The following is a 22909-nucleotide window of genomic DNA, read 5'->3' as shown; positions in this document are numbered from 1 at the left end:
CTTGCTCGCTGCAACTAGAGAAAAGTCTGCACAGCAACGAAGACCCAGCACAGCTAAAAATAAATAAATAAAATTATTTTTTAATAAATTTTTTAAAAAAGAAAATGATTCCTCCGAATTGGTTTGAACTGGGGGGCTAGCTCAGCCAGGTTCCCTAGGTCAAAGCTGAAGGATAGGCATTTTTAGCCAGTGAAAGAAGTCATTTTGAGCCCAAGTCTCTGGAGAATAGGCAGGGGCTAAGGCCCAGGAAGGGGAATACCCTTGAATTTGAAAGTGTCCAGCTCCTCAGGACCACAGCCTCAGCCTCTGTGAGGCCTGATTCAGCTAAATAAAGCCGGCTAGCGGGGGAACTTGTCGGCTCACTGCCCCCAGGGTAACCATTAATCCTTCCCAGGGGGGAATCCAGGGGCTAGTGCCCTGAGGGGCAGACCGTGGGCAGAATGGAGGAGCACACAGAGGCAGGCTCAGCACCAGTGCTGGGGGAACAGAAGGCTCTAATTGACAATCCTGCTGACATCCTAGTCATCGCTGCTTATTTTCTGCTGGTCATTGGTGTCGGCTTGTGGGTGAGACGCTGGAAGATGCTGCTAGGGCCCCACTTCTGGAGCCTGGGGGGAGGTCTCAGGGAGCCCTGTGTGTGGCAGGGGAAGGATGCCTGGATCTTTGAGGGAGAAACCCGGTGTGGGACAAGTAATTCTTCTTTTGATAGCTTCAGGGCGGCCCAGGCCACACTCATTCGTGCCTTGTCTGCCCACTTTGGGGCTGGACTAGTTTTAAGGGGTCAGTGGCTTTTCATCAGGACAGCATTCTAAATGAGGTCTCTATTCCCCTGTCTACATAACAGGTGGCTGAGCAGAAACCCGTATCCAGGGCCCACAGGAAAGTCAGGCCCCATCTAGCCACACTCGGGCTTGGGGAGCTGGATGCTGGGTTAGGGCCTGGGTGGATCTGTGTCTTGGGAGGAGGCTGGGGGTGGGGTCGGGGGGAACCATCGGGGGAGCCACACGCTGGTTAATATTCAGCCTGGAACAAGGCTGAGGAATGTGTTGAGGAGGCTAATGAGGTTCAAAGATGTGCCCCGAACCCAGGCCTCTCCCCACTCCCAACCCCCAGTCCATGTGCAGAACCAACAGAGGCACCGTTGGCGGCTACTTCCTGGCGGGACGGAACATGGTGTGGTGGCCGGTGAGACAGGCGGGGCTGTGGAGCGGGAGGAGGCCTGGAGAAACAGCCTGGCTCACCCCCACCACTGGCCACCCAGGTTGGAGCCTCTCTCTTCGCCAGCAACATTGGCAGTGGCCACTTCGTGGGCCTGGCAGGGACCGGTGCGGCGAGCGGCCTGGCAGTGGCTGGATTTGAGTGGAATGTGAGTCCCTCCTTTTGGCCAATAACCTCCCCCTCACCCCGGAAACACCTGGAAGGGTCACACCTGGAGAGGCTCCAGGTGGAGGTGTGAGACCAGAGTTGGGACTTCCCAACTGTGCCGTGAGGCTAGCCTTCAAGTGATGCTCAGGCAGCCAGCTTGGAGGCAGAAGCAGGTGGGAGATCCTAGGATCAGGGCAAGGGTAGGTCTAGAGGGGTATTAGCTGATCATATCAGCATTGAGGGTAAGATGCTTGAATTCATAGGAACGAGTCTGTTAGTAAGCAGTGTTGTCATAACAAAGTTGATCATAGTATGGCTGTAAATAAAACTGATCACACGAATAATAGTGTTCAATACTAGGATACGGCAGGTGGTTTGATTCGCTTTTGCTATGTGAGCCTAAACCAGCCACACCCTCATTGGCCTCGATTTACTCCTCTCTGAAATGGGGTGAACAGTCTCAAAGTTGGTACAGGGCTTCTTCTGACGCTCTCCAAAGCGGTGGCCTGTGAGCATCTTTAAGCCAAATGAAAGCCCCTCGCAGAAAAAGGCAGGAGAGGAAGCTCTGGGACTGAGGCTTGCCTCGGAGACTTGGAAAGATCAGGGCTTTGAGCTCAGGACTTCCTGGAGGAGGAGGCCTCTGAGCTGAGCCTTGAAGGACAGGTTTGGGTGGGTGGAGAGGAGAAGGGAGGCAGAGGCTGGGGTTGGGCTGAAGGGTCTGTACTTGGATTCAGGTGCTGGGGGTGGGAGGAGGAGGAGTCTAGGGGTCATCTTTGTGAGAGATGGCCAGGGGTCATGGCCTGGGGAGGCAAGAAGGGCTGTAGTTAAGGGCCCAGCGAAGTATCAAGAGCTTATCCAGAAGGCCCAGGGCCCAAGGTCATCGTCTGCATTTGTGTCCTCTGGGGCCCTGGTGCAACCTTGCCTTGGAGTAGCATGTTCCCCAAGAGAGGAAGGTTCTTTAGACCCCTTGGGGGCGAGGATGGGCTCAGAGCAGGATCTCGGGCGGGAGTCACCCTCCGATGTCGCGCTGTGCCCGCAGGCGCTGTTCGTGGTCCTGCTACTTGGCTGGCTCTTCGTGCCGGTGTACCTGACCGCGGGCGTCATCACCATGCCGCAGTACCTGCGCAAGCGCTTCGGCGGTCATCGTATCCGCCTCTACTTGTCCGTGCTCTCGCTTTTTCTGTACATCTTCACCAAGATTTCGGTAAGCACGCGTGGTGGGCGGAACGGGCCCCTGGACGGGTGGGACCACCCAGTGGAGGTCTCTAGAAAGCCCCAGTTGAGGAACAATCGCTGTAACAACCGTAATGGAGGCAGGGCCTGGAAGGAATCGGTTTCTGAGGCTACAGCCATAGTGGGAGGTATCAAAACATGAGGGCGCTTTTGAGGTGTGGCCAAAAGTTTGGCTCAAAAGTGACCCAAAAGTTTTGGGTCGTGATTCTGGGCAGGAGGTGGATCTGGGTCCCCACCCTGGCCCCTGGATCCTGACCTGCGCGCTTGCTCCTTCTCCCAAGGTGGACATGTTCTCCGGGGCAGTATTCATTCAACAGGCTCTGGGCTGGAACATCTATGCCTCCGTCATCGCGCTCCTGGGCATCACCATGATCTACACTGTGACAGGTGGCGGGGGCGGGGTCTTAGGGAAGGGAGCCGCGCTAGGGGCATGGACTGTAGGCGGGGCTTAGGGAAGAAAACCGTCCTAGGGATGTGGAGTGTGGGCGGGGCTTAGAGGAGTCACCAAAGGTAGAGGGCTGGAGAAGTTAAGTGTGATGTGAGCAGAAGGATCTAAATCTTTGGAAAGCAAACTACACCTCCCCCAACCTAATCCTCTACCGCCTCCCCCTCCCTCCCCCTCCTTCCGTCCCCACGTTCCTTGCATTGGTCCGAAAGTTCATAGCTCCCAGCCCCTCTTGGGCCTGGACAGCAAGGAAGATTTAAGTTTTTATTAACGTCTGGGAGGGGAGAGTGGACTTGGCCAGACTCCAGGATAACTCACCAATCCCAGTGCTGGCCCAGGGAGCCCGGGGTAGGGTCTGAGGCCTGACGCTGGCCCAGAGTGGGCGGGGCCTGGTGCCAAGGCCGGCTGTACCGCCCGGCCCCTCGGGATGGGATGGAACTGAGAACTGGAGCTTACAGGATCACCTCCTTCTGTTACACAGACGAGAAAACCTGGTCTTAGAGGAGGGCCTGTAGTGGAGGTCCTACACGGGGTGCACCTGGCATCCATGAAGCCCCAAACTCAGCCCCACTGTGCTCACCCAGCCCTGCCTCCTAACGTCAGAGTGCAGGAGCTCCGGGAATGGGCCATCATTTTGAAATCTGCCCTCCAGGAAAATTAATTGGAAAAGGGGAACCCTTTTCCAGTTCCCGCAAAGACAGTCTATGTACTAGAGACAGCATGTCTGGGCTGTTCCCCCTGACCCAGGTCGGTTGCAGGAGGGCTGGCGGCGCTGATGTACACGGACACGGTGCAGACCTTCGTCATTCTCGCGGGGGCCTTCGTCCTCATGGGTTACGGTACGGGCTCAGCCCATGGGGGAGGGGCGCGGAGGGCGCAGCTCTCAGAGCTCTCTTCCCGGGAGCAGGGACATCGCGCGTCTGGGCCGGGGTGGTCCGAAGGAGGGCCTTGTCGCGGGCGCCGGGTCCCCTGACGGCCTTGCCCTCACAGCCTTCCACGAGGTGGGAGGGTATTCGGGGCTTTTCGACAAATACTTGCGGGCAGTGACGTCCCTGACGGTATCCGAGGACCCGGCCGTGGGCAACATCTCCAGCTCCTGCTATCGACCCCGGCCGGACTCCTATCACCTGCTCCGGGACCCTGTGACGGGGGACCTGCCATGGCCCGCGCTGCTTCTGGGGCTTACTATCGTGTCCAGCTGGTACTGGTGCAGCGACCAGGTGAGGGGTCGGTGCTGCGGCGGGATGAGAGGCCCGGATAGAACCTGCGGGGGTGCGGAGCTGAGATGGGTGGAGCCTGAACCCACCTGGGAAGCCAGGTGGAAGGCGTGGTCCGAGGTGGGGGGCGGGCGGGAGGCCTGCCAAATAGACCTACCCAGATGGAGGCGGATCCAAGGGGCAAGGTCTGTTCTTGGAACTGAATTGTCCGCCTCGAGGGGCCAGCGGCGGGGCCCGGATTAGAGAGGCGACTTGGGGCAAGGCCAGAGAGACGACGAGTTACCCGGGACTGGACGCAGGCCGTTTGAAAGCACCTCGTCGCAGGTCATAGTGCAGCGCTGCCTGGCTGGGAAAAATCTCACCCACATCAAGGCGGGATGCATCCTGTGTGGCTACTTGAAGCTGATGCCCATGTTCCTCATGGTCATGCCGGGAATGATCAGCCGCGTTCTTTACCCGGGTAAAGTCAGCAACCCCGCCCCGCCCCCGAATCCTGAGCCCCATCCAGCCCCTTTCTTAGTGGAGGATACAAGTGCCCGTCTCCCATTTCCCTTCCCGTCCGAAGATTTGGGCCACCCAGTCCAGCCTTCCACCTGGGGATCCCATCTCTCCGCTGGGATTCCCGGTCCCCACTTCGGCGATCCGAAGTTCCAGACCCCGCCCCGCCCTAGCCACGTGGTGCCCTCCTTCCCGCAGACGAGGTGGCGTGCGTGGTGCCCGAGGTGTGTAAGCGCGTGTGCGGCACCGAGGTGGGCTGCTCCAACATCGCCTACCCGCGGCTCGTCGTGAAGCTCATGCCCAATGGTGAGGGCGGTCCCCGGTTGCCCCCCATGCCCACAGGCGCCAGTGTGAGGCGTCACCCCTCGCCCGGCCCGCACCCTCCGGGCGCCCCCTCGCGACCGCAGGCTCACGGCTCCAGTCCGCCCGCAGGTCTGCGCGGACTCATGCTGGCGGTCATGCTGGCGGCGCTCATGTCCTCGCTGGCCTCCATCTTCAACAGCAGCAGCACACTCTTCACCATGGACATCTACACGCGCCTGCGGCCCCGCGCGGGCGACCGCGAGCTGCTGCTAGTAGGACGGTGGGCCTGGGTTTTCCATCTCCGGCCCCACGACTCGGCCCCTGGGGAGGGGCAGTAGGGACAGGGGGAGACCGGGTCCTGGGTGAAACCTCCTGATGGCCGCCCACCGCAGGCTCTGGGTGGTGTTCATCGTGGCCGTGTCAGTGGCCTGGCTGCCCGTGGTGCAGGCGGCACAGGGCGGGCAGCTCTTCGATTACATCCAGGCGGTCTCCAGCTACCTGGCGCCGCCGGTGTCGGCCGTCTTCGTGTTGGCACTCTTCGTGCCCCGCGTCAACGAGAAGGTGAGCGTGTGTGCACATCGGGCGCTGGGGCCGGACTTGGACGCCCGAGGAGGCTGAGGCGCTCTCCGGCCCCGCAGGGCGCCTTCTGGGGACTGATCGGGGGCCTGCTGATGGGTCTGGCACGCCTGGTTCCCGAGTTCTCCTTCGGCTCCGGGAGCTGCGTGCGCCCCTCAGCCTGCCCCGCGCTCCTCTGCCGCGTCCACTACCTCTACTTCGCCATCCTGCTCTTCGTCTGCTCCGGCCTCCTCACCCTCGTGGTCTCGCTGTGCACACCGCCCATCCCACGCAAGCACGTAAGTGCAGGCCTCCCGTGGGTGGGTGTGGACCCTCTCCACCCTGAGGCTGCAGTCTGCTTGCCACGACTCCCAGTGGGGAGGACCTGAATGTCTGTAAGGAGGTTTGGTGAGGACAGACCAAGGCGTCCAGGTTGAAGCTTTACTTGCAAAGCAAGCACAATGTTTTGATTCAAATCAAGTTTATTTGAGGTGGTTTCGAGGTGGCCTGAAGATCTGTGGCCCCCCAGAGTTTTGGCCTCAGTGGTGGCCAGGAGGGACCGAGTACTACCCCAAAAGCCCCCAAAGGGCTTGGTTTTGTGCTGCGGGAAGGTGGGTGCCCCAGAGCAGAGCTGATTGGGGCCCAGAGGAGGGGTAGGACTCCACAGGTGCAGAAGGGGCAAAGGCAGCAAGAGGAAGCCCTCGTAGCAAACACCCACAGGGAGGAACACCGTGTTGGCAGGACTGGAAGACTAAGTACTAGAATTGAATTGTGAGTGTAGACGGGGGACATGGGGGCGATGAAGCCGAGGGCAGAGCAGGGCCAAGAGTTTTTAAACGCTTAGTTGAGGAGCTTGGGTTTAGCCTGAGGGCAGCCATGGAAGGTGGTCCCGGGCTGCTGTGCAGGCTGGACAGAGACGCGAGGGAGTGCTGGTACGGACAGGAGACCTCCTGCTCTGGGGCAGGCTGGGGGGACGGCACTCCCACTCGGCCCCTGCTCCCTCCTTCCCCAGCTCCACCGCCTGGTTTTCAGTCTCCGGCACAGCAAGGAGGAGAGGGAGGACCTGGATGCTGAGGAGCCAGAAGGTCCGACCGCAGCCCCTGTGCAGAACGGGCGCCCTGAGCACGCAGTGGAGATGGAGGGTAAGGCACTGCCCCCGGGAGTTGGGGTGGGGGCGCTGTGGGAGCCGAGTGTCCTCAGACTCACTGTCAGGCCTCATCTTTTCCCAGCGCCCCCGCCCCCAAGGCCAGGCCTGTTGCGGCAGTGCCTGCTCTGGTTCTGTGGCGTGAGCAGGGGTGGGGCGGGCAGTCCCCCACGCCCTACCCAGGAGGAGACAGCTGCTGCAGCCAGGCGGCTGGAGGACATCAGTGAGGACCCACGCTGGGCCCGCGTGGTCAACCTTAATGCTCTGCTCATGATGGCCGTGGCCACATTCCTCTGGGGCTTTTATGCCTGAGGCTCACTGTGTCGGATACCCTGAGTCACAGCCTTGAGGTGACTGGGCATGGGGAGCCAGCTGCGGTGAGAAGGGCCTGGGGCCAGAGAGTAGCAGGGAGCCCCCGGGACCCCTACTCTCTGCCTTGTTTCTACCTTGGGCCCAGTCCATTTGACTGGTAGCCACACCCTGTGAGGCCTTGGCCAGCTGGCCACTGTCGTTCCCCTAAGAACAAATAAAGCTGCCTTGCTTAGTCCTGCTGCAGCCAGAGTGTCCTTGTTCCAGGCCCCTGTCCTGAGACCTGGGCCTCCAGCAGGGCTGCTCACAAGACCTTCTTTTCTGGGCACAGGAGCCACGTGGCCCTCCACTCATCCACCTCTAGCTGGTGCTTCTCAGTGCTCCAGCCCGCATCCTGTAGACCTGGGGAGAGGGAAGAGGGGTGGTGAGACTCTGGGCTACCCCTGGGGAGAGGGGTAAGGCGCAGCATGGGCTGGGTGTACTGCTCAGGCTCCCCTTGCCTCTGTGGGGTGATCTCTGGTGTAAAATGAGGCTAAAACCTCATCTGGTTGCCATATAGATTCATTAAGCAGCACAGGGAAAAGGGTTAGAATGGAGTCGGGGCTAAATGAAAGATCATCATCGGTAATTTGTGAGCCTTCCCCCTCCCCCCGAACCCACCGCCCCACTCCTGTTCTCCAGTGCCAACTGGGCTTCCATAGTCTGTCAACACTGAGTGCCTTACAGACCGTCCTAACCTCCCCGTCCTGCAGACAGGGAAACTGAGACCCAGACTTGAGATCACAGAGAGAAATCCAGGTCTTCCACCTCCCAGATAGAGGGGTAGGGATGGGACTAGGCAGGGCCTCTGGGGAGTAGGTCCAGGAGCCGTGGAGCAGAAGGATGTTACCTTTCAAGAACTTTGGGAAGAGCTTGTCCAGCACTTGGTGTGTCTCCCTGACAACAACCCAGCTCTCTTTCTCAGGACCTGAACAGGGGTGAAGAACCAGAAGCTCCTAGGTGTCCCAAGCAGAAAAAGGCTCCTTCCCCTCTCCACCCTGCTTTAGTCAGAAGAAGCCTGGACTGTGAGGCATTTACCTGCCCGTACTTGGTTCCTCAGTTCCTCCAGCTCTTCTGGGAGGGGTCCATCTCCCCGCAGGGCTCCAAGCACCAGCCCGTGAGTGGCAGCCCTTAGAACGGCCTCAGGTCCTGCCATCGGACTCAGGACAACCTGTACCTGGTCTGGAGAGACCCAGGGACAGACTGGTACAAGGGAGGGGCCAACTCCAAAACTCTCTCAGGCCTACCAGCCTGCTTCATCCCTGTCTGGCCCAAAGGCCTCGGCCTGGCATGAAAGGCCAGCTCCCACCCTTTCCTTTCCAACTTCATCTCCTGTCGCTCCCCAGTGCTCTGACCAAGCTAAAATGCCCAGTTTCCAAGATACGACTTCAAAGCAGCTCCCTGAGGTGGGCTTATTTTGTATGTCTTTAATAGTGAGAATAAGCATCTTTTAACATACTACCAGCAGACCATTAAACTTTAGTGCCTGCTTCCTCAAGAGGTGACCTGAATAGGAGATGAAAGAGGTTCCTCAGGGAGAACCAAAGGTCACAATCTCATTTGTGTGTGCTGCAATGTAAAAGTGCTTTTATATAATTGCCTTTTTTGATCCTCACAAAAACCCTGCAGATAATAAGGCAGGTATTACTAGCTCCACTTTACAGAGTGGTCAAGGGAACTCTATAGGGGCACGCAGCTATATAATTTGAATGGATTCAATCTCAGCTTCAAGCTCCCTTGAGGACAGCAGGCAGACTCCAAACTGTCCAGCGTGTATCCAGAGCTTGGGGCCCAGGGGCTGGAGGAATGAGAGGCTGAGCCCAGGAGGGTGAGTCTGAAGCTGGGAGAACATAGCACACTTACTTCGTGACTGGTCCCAGTGAAGGAGGTAGGGTTCTTGGTGCCCCTCAACCAGGTGCTGCAGCTCAGAGACACTGAAGGAAACAAGAGTGTGCAGTCGGTGGTGGGGGAGAAGACAAAGCAGGCACGACCATCCAGTCACTGCACAGCCACCTAATCGTTAACCCAAACTGTCCTGCACCTCTTTCGCATCTGCCCCTCAGCTGTTACCTTCCCCCACATCAACCCTTCCTTTCTTCCCGCATCCAACAAACACATCAACAAACATGTCTTCTTTGTCTTACAAGAGTCACTTGAGTAGCCCTACACTCAGGCAAGTAAACATCCACAGAGCAGAACTACTTTATTTGGTGGTTCAGAAAGGCCGATCTGGGATTTCTCTAGTGCTCCTACTACAAGGAGCATGGGTTCAATCCCTGGTCAGGGAACTAAGATCCCACATAGTCATGTTATACACCGCCTGCCCTCAAGCACCCACAGTGACACCCCCACCCCCTCCACCGCCAATGGAAATGAAGAACCAGAGAGGTAGGGCTTGCTCAGGGGAGGCCAGTGATAATCAGAGCAAGGAGCACAGGCTTCCCTGGTGGCTCAGTGGTAAAGAATCCACCTGCCAATGCAGGAGACATGCGTTCGATCCCTGATCCAGGAAGAGCTCACATGCCACGGGGCAGCTAAGCCTGTGTGCCACAACTACTGAGCCTGTGCTCTAGAGCCTGGGATTTGCAACTGCTGATCCCAAGTGCCGCTACTACTGACGCCCTCGAATCCTAGAGTCCGTGCTCTGCAACAAGAGAAGCCACCACAATGAGAAGCCCCCGCACTGCAACTAGAGAGTAGCCCCTGCTCTCTGCAACTAGGGAAAAGCCCATGCAGCAAAGACCAAAAAACCCAGCACAGCCAAAAATAAATAAAATTATTTAAAAAACAAAAAAAACAAGGAGCATATGGCAGGAAGGGTGACAGTGGTGATGGGTGGGAGACGTTGGGACACTCACCTGGACATCACGCAGTGTAGGGGGGCCCCCAAGGATAGAGACACAGACGACCAGAAACCTGTGGGAAGCTGGAGTCAGGATGCCCGGGCAGAGGAAGGAGCTAGGAGACATAAGACTTGAGCCCAAGGGGTTGGGTCACCTGTCCACAGTGGCTCCATCCGATTGGCTGATGTGGGGCCCAGTACCTCTCCCCGCTGAAGGAAGTGCCTCAGGACCAGCCAGAGCCGCTGTTCATTCAAGGTCTCTATGACAAGGGCCCGGACCGCTCGGTAGTTGGCGTAGATGTGCAGGGCAGTGAGGAAGAAGAAACAGCCGAGGCTTAAGCTGGGGCGAGAGAATGAGGTGGTCTGTGGGAGCAGAGGCCCAGCTGGGCACCTCCTCCCTGCCTTGGATTCCGGCTTACCTGGGGCTATCGGACACCAGGGGCAGCATCAAGAGGCTGACCAGGAGCCCTGCCAGGTTTACCAGTGTCTCCTGGAAAATGGCAGAGGGGTTTGGAGCTGCAGGGCTCCCCTCCAGGCCAGACTGAACATCCCTGAGTGCCTTTCACCATAGTCCTCCCTGCCCCAGACGCTACCTATACCGATATGGGTGCCTAGGAAATTTTTAACGTTTTTGATGAGTGAGCCATCCTTTGAGATACAATCTGCTTCTCTGTCCAGCTAGATGCAATGCCCGTGGAACATTTCTTTGCTTTGCAAACATCATTTGTGTAGCCCTACACTCAGGCAAGTAAGTATCCACAGAGTAGAAAGACTTTATTTGGTGGTTTAAAAAGGCCAATCTGGGATTTCCCTGGCGGTCCAGTGGTTAGGACTCCATGCTTACACTGTAGGAGCCGTGGGTTCAATGCCTGGTCAGGGAACTAAGAATCTACATGCTGCATGGTGTGGCCAACAAAAAAAGAGGCCGATCCCCCCCAGCCCCTCAGTATGCAATAACAGGCAGACACTTCTGCAAAGGGGTCAACGAACCACCTAGGAAGAAATGCACAAAATCCCAACCTCCCTGGAGAATCAATGTTATCAGACCCCACTGATGGCCGAAGGTGGCCTGACTGAGCCTACCTTAGGGGAAAAGACCCATGGCCATGACCCCCGACTCATCAGGAGGGAGGAGAAGTCTGAACTGGGGTTCCTGCCTATGGGGGTCCCTGGGATAGGTGGTCCTGGTGCAGAGGGGTGGGCTGTGGGTGTAAACTGGGGATCAGGGGCCTTGGGAGCTCAGGAACAGAGGGCCCTCCCCGGGGTGGGAACAGTCATCTCCAGCAGCCACATGGAGTGGGCAGCAAAGCAATAGCTTCAGAAAGCAGGGGCCTGGACCCGGGCTGAGCACCGGTCTCAGGTGCCCCAGTGACCTTACCGCCTCTGTGAACTGAGGAAGCCCCGGGGCCCTGGAAAATAGGCCTGAGGGTGGAAGGGGCTGGAAGTTAGAAAGAGAGCAGGCAAGACAGCAAGCACGGGGCTGGGAGATCCTAAAAAGCAGGGCCTGGTGTACTCACTCCCTAACAACCCTGGAAGAGACAATGGGGAAGAACTCGTTCAACCATTTCTTGAGAGAAGGGACAAGCCCAGGGGGACCCAGAGAGAATCAACCTTTCTGGGTCTTTTTTGCCTCAGCTGTAGAGTAGCAACAATGACACCCTGCATGAATCCATTGTAAGGATTTCATGAGTTCAGACAAGTGAAATACTTGGCACATGGTTAATGCTTAAAAAATATTAAATTGTGTTGGGACTCCCCCGGTGGTCTAGTAGTTAAGACTCTGCTTCCAACGTAAGGGGCACAGGTTCAATTCCTGGTCAGGGAACTAAGATCCCAAACACTGCACAGCATGGCAAAAAAAAAAGAACTTGTACTAATATTAAAAAGAGTTAGTTTTAATTTTTTTTAAAAATGAAGTTCTATTTCACAGAATAATATAAGAGATGGCCAGAAAGTAGGACTGGAGAGAACAGAGGTTTCTTTTTTTTTTTTTTTGCCACGCACCCCCGACTCCCTCCACCCCCACCCCCACCCCCACTGGCATGTGGAAGCTGAGTTCCCTGTCCAGGGATCGAACCCACGCCCCCTGTAATAGTGCAGAGTCTTAACCACTGGACCACCAGGGAAGTCCCGAGAATAAATATTTCTAAATGGCTTCTGTGTCAAAACCGTGTCATACTTGTGACCTCCCTGGGCCTCACTTTCCACATCTGTAAAACAGAGACAGTAATAGTATCTATCTTAGAGGCTTGGTGTGGGTTAAAGGATTCACACAAGCACTTAGCACAGGAGTACAGAGAGATCCCATTCCTTAAGGGTTTGGCTGTAGGAATGTCCCCATCCCCACTCCAGGCTCCTCTGGTCAGGTGAGGGGCTGGGCGGGAAGGGCCTGCTACACTGCCAAGCAGAGGCCTCAGGCCAGTGACTCCAGGCACCTCACTTTCTAACTTGCCAGGAGCTTTAACATGTGGGCCTCACGTGGTCAGAACACGTACCTCACAGGGTGAGGCTCTGCTTAAAGATGACGAGGTCCATGGCAGGGGCTCACTCCTGGCCACAGGGCAGCAGGCAGGGCCTGGACTTGTTGCCACAGAGTCCGAGCCCTCACACCTGATGACCTGTCCGAAGACTCACTGACGCTTCCTCCTGCCTGTCTCCCAGCGCTCCCCCGAAGCCCTCAGCTGTGTCACCTCCAGTTCCCACACTGTGCCCCGCCCCCTACTCCCCGTGCGCCCCGCCCCTTCCCTCGGATTCCAGCTCTCACCTGGCTGCCATCCTTGGCTGACACGTCGGCCATGTTGTTTCTCCGGGCCTGATGCATGGTCAGTGCGGCCCGAGTGGCCCCACCAGCCACACCCACGAGGCACTGGGTGGGGAAAGGAGGAGTTAAAGTCAGAGGGGCTGTGAGCTGTGACAACACAAGCGTTTCTGGGGGTGAGCAAACAAATGGCTCAAACCAGTTTGAAAAATGTAGGCCTCAGGCCACCCCACACTGAAACCCTAAATGCTGTCCATTTTCACCCCGCATTTCCACTAGGCCCACCTCCCCTGTCTTGTTCCAGGAGAAAACTAAAGGTGTGCCTGCCACGCCACCCTGTGGACCCAGCTCCAAGAAACTCACTTTCTTCCCCCAAGGTGGAGACCTGAAGGCCATTCTTAATCCAGAACTTCCCCAGCCTCCAATGTCTGCTTTAGCTGCCTCCTCCCCTGGCGGAGCTCCCAGGTCCAGCTCCCAGGCCCAGTCTGGCTTGCAGCTTGGCGCTTACATTCTCCCTGCCTGGAACTAACTCCATTTTCTTCCTGCCCCAGTCGAGGCCTAGCCAAGCCTTCCAGGCCAGTTCAAAACCCACACCAGTGGCCCTGACCACCTAGGGCTCTCCCTCTGAGATGGGAGAGCTCATCGACTAGGACCACTGAAGGCTTTCACTCATTTGTCAAATATCTTAGATGTCAGATAAACATTTCGGTGCTGTGGTAGACTTCAGATACAACTGCTGCCCTCCTGAAACTTAGAAATCATCAGATAAACAAATAAACCAGTAAACCAATAAACCAGTGATGACATGGTCAGCATCTGTTCAAAGGTAAGAGGAATGCGGTATGAAAGGAGGCTGCGGTGATGGGTGGGGACCTGATCACACAGAACCACAAAAGCCTCATTAAGGTCTTTATACCAAGAGCAACAGGCAGGGCGGTGACCTGATTTGATTTCCACTCTAATAAGGACTATGGGGTTGTTCTGAGGACTGAAGAGGGGTGAGAAAAGATTCAGAGAGATGACCTCGGGAAATTACTGTGCTTTTTTTTAAGCAACAAGGACCCACCAGGTGACATGAGAATGCATCATAAAAGGACTGGAGAGATTTAAGAGGGGAAAATACAGTCTTGAATGCAGGCTTAGGCGAGGGTGACAGGTGACAGGGGGAGGAGGCGAAGGCATGGATGACAGCCAGGCTTCTGGTTGCTGCATCTGGGGGATGGAGTTGCCGCTGGTCACTGGAGACTGGAACTCTGAAGAGGGGTGGGAAGAGGGGAGGGGGAAGCTCATAGCCTTGTTGGAGTCCCTTATTTAACAGATGAAGAGACTGAGGCCCTCAGAGCAGAGCTCAATGCAATATTTCAGCAGAGGTCACAATCTGTTTTTCCTCTGGGGTTTCCTGCCCTCAAGGGGGCGGGGTGCTCACAGTGTTCAGTCCTGGGCCAGGGAGCTCAGCGGCCTCCACCTTGAAGAGCTGTCGGCTCTTAAATGTCACTCGTGCCATGTGGAATAACACACCTGATTTTGAAGGGATGGTTGGGCCTTTGTGATAGATCTTAGATCTTTTTTTTTGTGCCACACCACAAGGCATGTAGAACTTCCCTAACCAGGGATCGAACACCAAGCCTCCTGTGATGGAAGTGTGGAATCTTAATCACTGGATTGCCAGGGAGATCAATTATGTGTCTTCCTGACTCTTTACTCTGTGCCTGGTACTTAACTCTGTGGGGAAGACAGGCTGGGCCTCAGGTTCTGTCTTCGGATGAGGCCAACCTGAAGAAACCACCAGGGTGAGCAGCCTGGCAGAGAGGAGGAGCCCAGATTCACCCCACTTGCCCCTGCAGCCCCGCTATCTGGTCTGTGCTCTGTCTTGCCACTGACTTTGACCTGCAATGCTCTTTCTGCCCAGAACGCTCACCCTGCAGCTCACACTCATTCTTCAGGGCCCACTCTCAGGGAAGACCTTCCTACATCCCCTGAGCAGGCCAGAGTCCCTGCTGAACCCTCCTGCAGCCCCTATACTTCTCATCTGGAATACCTATAGCTATCATTCAATATTTAATTACGTGTAGCTTTCTTTCATGGAGAAGGCAACGGCAACCCACTCCAGTACTCTTGCCTGGAAAATCCCATGGACGGAGGAGCCTGGTAGGCTGTGGTCCATGAGGTTGCTAAGGGTCGGACACGACTGAGTGACTTCACTTTCATGCATTGGAGAAGGCAATGGCAACCCACTCCAGCGCTCTTGCCTGGAGAATCCCAGGGACGGCAGAGCCTGGTGGGCTGCCGTCTATAGGCTCGCACAGAGTCGGACACGACTGAAGCGACTTAGCAGCAGCAGCAGCAGCTTTCTTTCAAAGATGGGAGGGCCTGTATTCTGTGCCAAACATGCAGCAGGCACTCTAAATATTTTATGGAAAGAATGAAAGGTGGCTAGAGGACTGGTCCCATGGTGTTGACAATGGGTCCCCTGTTCTATCTGTTGCTCAGAGGTCCCTTACCCACCCCCAGCTCCAGACACCACCTTAGACCATCTCAGACTCTAGAGGGAGTCTGGCTGGAGAGGAGGATCAGAATATACCGCTGGATCTGAGAAGAAATATCTGAACTTTTTCACTCTTCTATAAGTGCCTTGAACACAGGGCCCAGGCTGGGCTGCCCTCGGGGCTCCAAGTGAGCCCCCACAAAGCACCACCAGGGCAGGAATCTTGGGTATAGGGGTGCCCCAAGATGGGTACCTTGGCCAGGTTGCTGATGCAGACAGTTATGGTGAAACAGAAGGGCAAGATGGGAGCCATTATCTCGAGGAACATGGCGATGTCGTTGAGGATGTCAGCAAAAAGCCTGGGGAAGGGATAAGGGGTCAGAGGTCAGAGACCTTCCTGCTAGAAGACTCCCCTCTCCTCAGTTCCAGCCCCTTCTCACCTCCACTGCTTGGCATTACAGTCCATCTTGCTCCTGTGGAGGAGAAGACATTGGTCAACAATTTGGATTTAAGGGGAAAACATCCTGTGGGCCGTGCAGCCATCCTCAGGACTTGGGAAGGTCCAAAGGGCTCAGAAGAAGAACCCACACCCCAGCCAGACTTCTGTCCCCACACCCTGTCACTGCTGCCTGAAATGCCACCATCAGCAGGGAGGACCTTCAGTGGTTACTCACATTCAGTAGTCACTCACATTTCCCCCTTACTAACCCATGAGGCACTGAAGGAAAAAACTGATTGTCCCGTGGCTGCTCCCCATCCCCTGACCCTCCTGGGAGAGAGGCCATCCTTGGGTTCCTCTGCTATCTGCCCTCCTCTCTTCCTCCTGCTTCAGAGGGTACCCAGCAATAAGCCCGCATATTCTGTAAGCACTACATTTAGCGTAAACGCTACCCTGCGTGTTACAGACAACTAGCCTGGAGAGGGGTACAGCTTCCCTCAGATCACGTGGAGAATGGGGATGAACGGCCAAGAGAAAGAGCCAGGCTCTGACACCCAGCCTAGAACATCTCTATTTCGCGACACCATAGATGGTTCCCTCCTCTGCAGGTGGAGTGACTCCTGGACCCTTGTACAAACCCCCAGGGACCCCTTCTCCAAGATCCCAGTGGCAGGAGACATTATAGCCCTCGGGCGAGCTCAGACTTTACAGCATTAACACTGACCCTGAATTTGAAATCTAGACAGAAAAAGAGCATTCCTGGGTAAGGCATGGGGTGCACATGGGGAACTCCTGAGGGAACTAATACATGACAAAGGCAGGACTAGAACACGGGGGCTCCGATGCCTCAAAAAAGCATAGGCTTTAGGTTCAAATCCCATCTCACCAGTTACAGGCTCTGTGACCTGGTCTATTTTACATCTGGACAAGGTACACATTCAATCCTACTCTACACAGTTGTTAGAAGGATTAGAGAGGATATACAGAGAGCTGGTGAGACCCAGTTTGGGTTGGTAATTGCAGCTGGCGTTTGCTGAGCACTGATTACGTGCTAAGCACTTTAGATACACTAGCTCACTGCACCTCACAACCACGACTGATGGCAGATATTAAATCATTCCTGAGGTCCTCCAGTACTGGCCGGAAGAGGAAGCAGGCAGCACAAGGCCCTCAGTCCCTTCTGGATAGATGGTGACATGTATCCCACGTGGGACAGGGATTCTGATGACCTCCCCAAGCCCACTCTCCACAATTCAACCACGTGTCTAGGCCACTACACTGCAAGAGGGTCATTCCTTTTGAGCTGAGCACTGTCCCACCCAGGCATCTCTTTTAACAAACTAGCAAAGGATGCTCAGAGCATCCTGGCTCTCTCTGTTTTTCCCATGATGGCCAGCGGAGGGGCCAATCAGTGCTCTTAAAGGCAGATCTCATCCCGGCAGTGGCTCTGTGGCTTCACTGCTTGGTGACCCCGGGAAGGCACCTGTACTGGGTACTCATTACACTCATTAGCTCTGATGTACCTGCTAAATTTCCCCTCCCTTGGAGATGGGTAGGAAAGAGGGGGAGCTGAAAACACAGCCAGGGCTGAGACAGACATGACTCTGGATCAGGAAGAAAAACTCACCCCATCCACCAGGCAAAGACGATGCGGCCCAGCATACCAGTTGAATCTGGGGGAAAGAGGCAATGGTAAGGAACAAGCAAGAGCCTTAGGTGCTCTGGGGCCTGGCACCAAGATGGCTTTCCATCTTGGGTCACTGTCTTTGGGAGCGTAGTCTGGTTTAATAAGTTCTAGCTGCATGATGGGGTCAGAAGTGCCTAGACTTAGTAGCCCCTCAGCACGTACCCCAGAGAACTAGGCACCCATACACATCAAGAGACATGGACCAGAAGGATTCTTTGCAGCACTGTTTATAACAGCTAAAAACTGGGACACCAAATGCTCACCAATAGGAGAATGCATAAATGAATTCTGGCTCATTTACTCAGGGGCATATTAGACAGCTTTGAAAACCCAATGGACCACAACTACTCACTCAGCATGGATTGATCCTAGTATCATCATCCTGTATGAAAAAGTCAGTCATGAACAGTATGCTGATCGTAAAAGAAAAAAATCCCTGATGCTTTCGTAAAAGAAAAGACCCTGATGCTGGGAAAGATTGAAGACAGGAGTAGAAGGGGGCAACAGAGGATGGCATCACTGACTCAATAGACATGAGTCTGAGCAAACTCTGGGAGATGGTGAAGGACAGGGAGGCCTGTGTGCTACAGTCTACGGGATCGCAGAGAGTCAAACACAACTTAGTGACTGAACAAACGCTCTTCATAAAGCTTGAAAACAACTGAAACTAAACACTATAGTGTCAAGGTATATATATCAATATGGTAAAGCTATTTTTTTTTTTTATAAAAGCAGGAAACGCTCTGTGGAAAGTTCAGAGGTTATTGTTGATATTCTAGCTATTAGGTTGGGCAGTGGGTTCACAGACGGTCATTAGAGTATAAATAAATGAAAAGGATTTGAACTGCAGGTTGGGGACAAGAGAGCTGGGAGTATAGGGCAGAAGGAGAGGCTTCCTCAGGCTGGGGTGAGTCAGAGAAATTTCTGGAATCTACTAGACTTTCATTTGCACAAGGGCTTACTGGCTCCCCACTGTGTGCCAGGCACTACGTGAGGGTCTGGCCGGGAGGTGTATGTGTGGCAGGGTGTATCGGACCACAGTGAACCAGAGAGTCATGGTTCCAGGCTCAAAAGCAGACAGCCACCATGATGAAGGACATACACACCTGACAAGGGGACTACTCTCTTGGAGGCCATCTGCAAAGCCCTTGTCAGCTGTGGAGGCTGGCTCTAGGGTACAATAATGACACACATCCTCGCTGTCTTTCAAAGTCTACACTGTACACCACTCTAGGAAACTTAATTCCCACCTGGTCCTCTTTGCCTCACTTACAATTGGCTGAGCTGCAAGATCTAAAAACTTCTGAATCCTAGTAAGGGATCAGCTGTCCACAAATTATACTTGGCTCCCTCTGAAAACTCTAACTGGCAAAAGAGTATGGCAGTTAAGAGTGGGACACAGGGGCTTCCCTGGTGGCTCGGTGGCAAAGAAACCACCTCCCAGTGCAGGAGACTTAGGTTTGATCCCTGGTCTGGAAAGATCCCATTACTGAGCCTGTGTGCCTAGAGTCCATGTTCTGCAAGAAGAGAAGTCCGTGCACCAGAACTAGAGAGTAGCCCCCGCTTGCCACAACTGGAGAAAAGTCTGCCAGCGGCGAAGACCCAGCACAGCCAAAAATAAATGATTTTTTAAAAAACAGCTGCTAAAAAAAAAAAGAGTAGGAGGTGACATATGTACACCTATGGCTGATTCATGTTGATGTTCAACAGAAGACAACGAAATTCCATAAAACAATTATCCTTCAATTTTTTAAAAATGTAGGACACAGGAGTCAGTCAGTGTGGGTCCAAATCTTGGCCCTGTGACCACAGGCAAATTGCTAAACCTCTCTGTGCCTCAGCTTCTCCCTCTGGAAAAGGAATTCGTAACAGCATCTACCCAGTATGGCTGTTGCAGAGATTAAGATATTACATGTCAGTGTGCAAAATGACTGGCACACAGCAGGCTGTCAAAATACTGGCTGCTTGTAGTATTAATATCACTAGTTAAGACAGTTAACATTATGTTCCATAAAGAGACTTGTAACTAAAAATGACCGTATCAAAAAATTCCAAGGGAGTTTTTTATGTAAAGCTCTGCATGCAAATTTCTCATGTTTGATGGAAACAAATATGTAACATCCTTTCTAATGAATGGGGCTTCTTTTAATATCAACAACAGGCTTTATAGTAAGGGAATATTTTTTCGTCTTAAAATGGTCTTGTTTTTTCTTAATAACCCGCCTGAGCTGAAGACATATATAAATATGTTGGTGATTAGACTAGAGTGCTTAGAATTGACACGAAACTACTGACCCCAGCACCCACTGTATTCCAAACACTTAAGCAACAGGAGTGCAATAGAAAAGATCCAAATTAAACAGTGTGGAGGTATGAAAACGTACCCTACAACTAAAACTCCTGGGTTCAAATCCAAGCCCCACCGCTTACTGGCTGTGACCCTGGGCAAGTTACTGTTCTATGTCTGCTTCCCCATCTACAAATTGGACACAATGACAACACCCATCTCAGAGCTATTGTGAATGCTGAATCAATACATTTGAAGACTGGTATACTGAGACTTCCCTGGTGGTCCAGCAGTTGATTCTGCCTTCAAATGCAGGGGACACAAATTTGATTCCTGGTCAGGGAACTGGTATCCCACAAACCTAAGCCTGTGAGCTGCACCCACTGAGCCTTCAAGCTCTGGAGTCTGTGCTCGGCAACTAGAGAAAGCCTTCATCTCAATGAAAAGCCAGCACAGCCAAAATTAAAAAAAACAACAACAAAAAACAAAGACTGGTACATAAAAAGTACCGTGCAGGAACTATTATTAATATTATTAAAAGAAGAGACAACTCAAACAGGAGCCACAGATCACCACCACTTTTCCACTGACATGTACTCTCAGAGAAAGAGCTTCTTTCCAGAGGTGACTCACATTTGGACAGTTTGGTTAATGCTAAGGGTACAAGCAGGAGCCTCTAGATTCTTCAAAAGATCCAGGGAGGCTCACCAGAGCTGTGGCCAGGCTGACGGTAGGAGCAATGAGCCTTGGGTCTGATTTAAATCCCTACTGGGAACAACAGTGAAAGACAAAGGATGGAAGAGACAATCAAGGGCCCTCCTGATGGAAAACAGTTCCCCCCTTCTTTTCTGCTTCACTCTCTAGAGGGCATGGCACCAAACTGTATCTCTGTGCACGCTCCACCTCCCCCCCCAATGGTTTTTCAAAGAGCAGTATACATTTAACAGATGGTTACCATAGTTATTATTTATGGATCATCTACTTTCCCAGAGGATCCAAAACACCTTTCATTCCTACCCAAACTGCCTCTCTGCCACTCAGGACCTATTACAAAAATTTTTTTTTTCTAGAATTAACTAATTTCCCACACCCCAGGCAGTTGGCAGTTTTATTCAGTAACTGAACTTGTAGGTAGTCCTCCACAGATGAGGAGTAAAGGGGAGGGGAACATTTTGCTTCGGGATCTGGGCTCCAGATGATTAAGGGACACTGAACAGCATGTATGGGGAACAAAGTGCAGCTTCAAGTCTGGTGGGCGGGATAAGGGTATTCCTGCCCTGTGTTATTCACCAGTTGTCAACAGAGACAACACAAGTGTTTTACTCAGTTGAATTTTGCTTTTTAACGGTACAAGGCACTCTTCGAGGAACCGGGGAAACTTGGCTCCTGGATTTAATCAGACAGGAATGCATAAACATACTCATCACAGCTCAGAGTTAGATGTCAAAACACCAGAAGGGAAAAGGAGGGGTTCGGCTTCCCCGTCGAAGGAAAAAGAGGACAGAGATGATGGCAGGGCTGAGACGAGCGATCGGTGAGACTCCAGGGGCCCAGCTCACCTTTCACGAGCCAGGTGGCCGTGGCAGCTGAAACAGAAGCTTTTGCGTCCCCTACCCCTATGCCCAGCAAGACTGCGTGGGTGGCCAGGGAGCCCGAGAGGCTGGAAGCAAAGGCCTGGAGAAGAAAATAAGTGGGGTGAGGAGTAAACGCAGGTGCATGGAGGTCTGAGATCTACCGTCAGCTCCACATCACCGGGATGTGTGGCCTGGGACGTGTCACAGCTCGTCTCTGGGTCTCAGCGTCCAGTCTGTAAGTGGGAAGGGACAGGTGGCGCTCTGTCTCCCCTGCCCCGGCTACGCGTCTCTCCTTTCCCCAGTAGGCCAGGCTGACCTGCACGGAATCCCACAGCTGGTAGGGCAGATAGTCCGGGCTGACGCTATCGGGGAAGCCCTGAGGCAGGAACACGGCCAACAGCCGGGAGAGAGGTGGGGAGGCAGTCCCGGGAGCCACCCCTCCGCCCCCATCTCGTCCTCCGGGTTTCGCTGTGAAGGCTCCGGAGAACCCCCACCAGCTGCGCCCCCAGGGCTCCCACTGCAGGCTCCCGTCGGGGGCGGCACGGCAGCCCCGGGCCGCCCCGGAGCCGAACTGCTCGGAGCACAAGACACCAGCCATCCTGAAACCCTCCCTCAGCCCTGCACGATGGGAAACGTGGCCACAGGACACTTCCGGCTCCACTACGGCGGCTACAGAGGGACAATCTTCCTCCGCGAAAGGGCCTCCTGTTTCGGCGTCTGCTTTCAACCAGCGACATGGTTCCTTTCCAGCCTCCCGGCCCTGCCTCGACCTCCCGGGGCTGGCCTTTCCTCGTCCTGGTTCTTTATAGCATCTTGTCTGGGGCCGCGGGAGCCCTTTGACTCGCCAGACCCTGGAGGTACTGGTTTTGCTGTGACCCGCGACTTCCGGTTATAGGGACAAGGGAAGAGGGCGTCCCTAGGGAATTGCGTTGCGACCCAGTGCAGCCACAGAATTTTTAGCTGTGTGGCCTTGGGCAAGTCAATGTCTCCTCTAGGCCTCAGGTGACTTCTCTGCTGTGAGGCCAGAGACTATATTTTACTCCTGTTCCTAATACCCAACACATAGTAGGTGCCTGAACGATATTTATGAATCAATGAATGCATGCGTGTTGAGAACTTGAACCAAATGATCGCTGAGGCCCCGTTAAGCTTCCCTTTTGGTTGGTTTGTGGGTTTTTTGTTTGTTTTCCTTCTGGTGTCTCTGACCCTCCACTGGAAATTTTCTGCCCTTCAGCCTTCCAAATAAATAGATAAATAAAATCTGAACTTCTTGTCATGACCCACAGAGCTCTGTAGCTTAGGCCCTGCTCCATTGCTCAGACTTTACCCTTTACTCATTCATCCTCTCACTGCCCCCACTAGAACATAAACTCCCAGGGGAGAAGAACTTTGTCTTTGGCACTGAACTTTGTCTTTCAGGCGCCAACTACCTTTTTGTGAAATGAATGAATTTATTTTCTCAGTAGCCCTTGTAGGTATTATTTTATTTCTAATTTGAACAAGGAAACTGGAGTTTGCATACCCAAACTGGAGTTTGATGGGGCTTCATCAAACAGATGAAGACAGAGCTGAAAAGCGTCAAGTGTTCACCTAGTCATTCAACAGTTATTTAGTAAGAAGCTGCTACTCTTCTGGGCTCTGAGTCAGGAGTCCAACTGGAGGCTAATGGTTTTAGAACTACATCATCTTTTTTTCTTTTTTGGCTGGCCACGTGGCTTATGGGGTCTTA

At 54.0% G+C, this 22909-nt stretch overlaps 2 protein-coding genes across 3 annotated transcripts; one reads left to right on the top strand and one right to left on the bottom strand.

Moving 5' to 3' along the window:
* Positions 1-440: 440 nt before the first annotated feature.
* SLC5A2 (solute carrier family 5 member 2) lies at positions 441-7072 on the top strand. Of its 2 annotated transcripts, XM_068968759.1 has the most exons (14): positions 441-566; positions 1114-1185; positions 1262-1366; positions 2405-2569; positions 2880-2985; positions 3802-3882; positions 4034-4263; positions 4585-4720; positions 4957-5064; positions 5191-5341; positions 5454-5622; positions 5700-5915; positions 6629-6758; positions 6846-7072. In XM_068968759.1, exons 1-14 carry the CDS (start codon positions 441-443, stop codon positions 7070-7072), a joined length of 2022 nt encoding a protein of 673 aa, XP_068824860.1. The 2 variants fall into 2 exon arrangements, with proteins under 2 accessions (XP_068824860.1, XP_068824859.1); XM_068968758.1 differs by having other exon boundaries at positions 6629-7072.
* RUSF1 (RUS family member 1) lies at positions 6123-21778 on the bottom strand. Its single transcript, XM_068968763.1, has 13 exons — positions 21497-21778; positions 21166-21280; positions 17260-17305; positions 15634-15666; positions 15447-15552; positions 12715-12816; positions 10370-10440; positions 10106-10290; positions 9967-10024; positions 8972-9042; positions 8147-8290; positions 7959-8036; positions 6123-7471 (listed from the first exon to the last, which is right to left on the bottom strand). The coding sequence occupies exons 1-13, from the start codon at positions 21776-21778 to the stop codon at positions 7374-7376; spliced, it is 1389 nt and encodes a 462-aa protein (XP_068824864.1). The 3' UTR covers positions 6123-7373.
* Between the last annotated feature and the right edge of the window lie 1131 nt (positions 21779-22909).

The sequence above is a fragment of the Capricornis sumatraensis genome, chromosome 3, assembly GCF_032405125.1.
Source record: "Capricornis sumatraensis isolate serow.1 chromosome 3, serow.2, whole genome shotgun sequence".
NCBI classification, from domain to species: Eukaryota; Metazoa; Chordata; class Mammalia; order Artiodactyla; family Bovidae; genus Capricornis; species Capricornis sumatraensis.
Note: the sequence above shows the minus strand (reverse complement) of the source record. Positions and strands in the feature narration are given on the sequence as shown.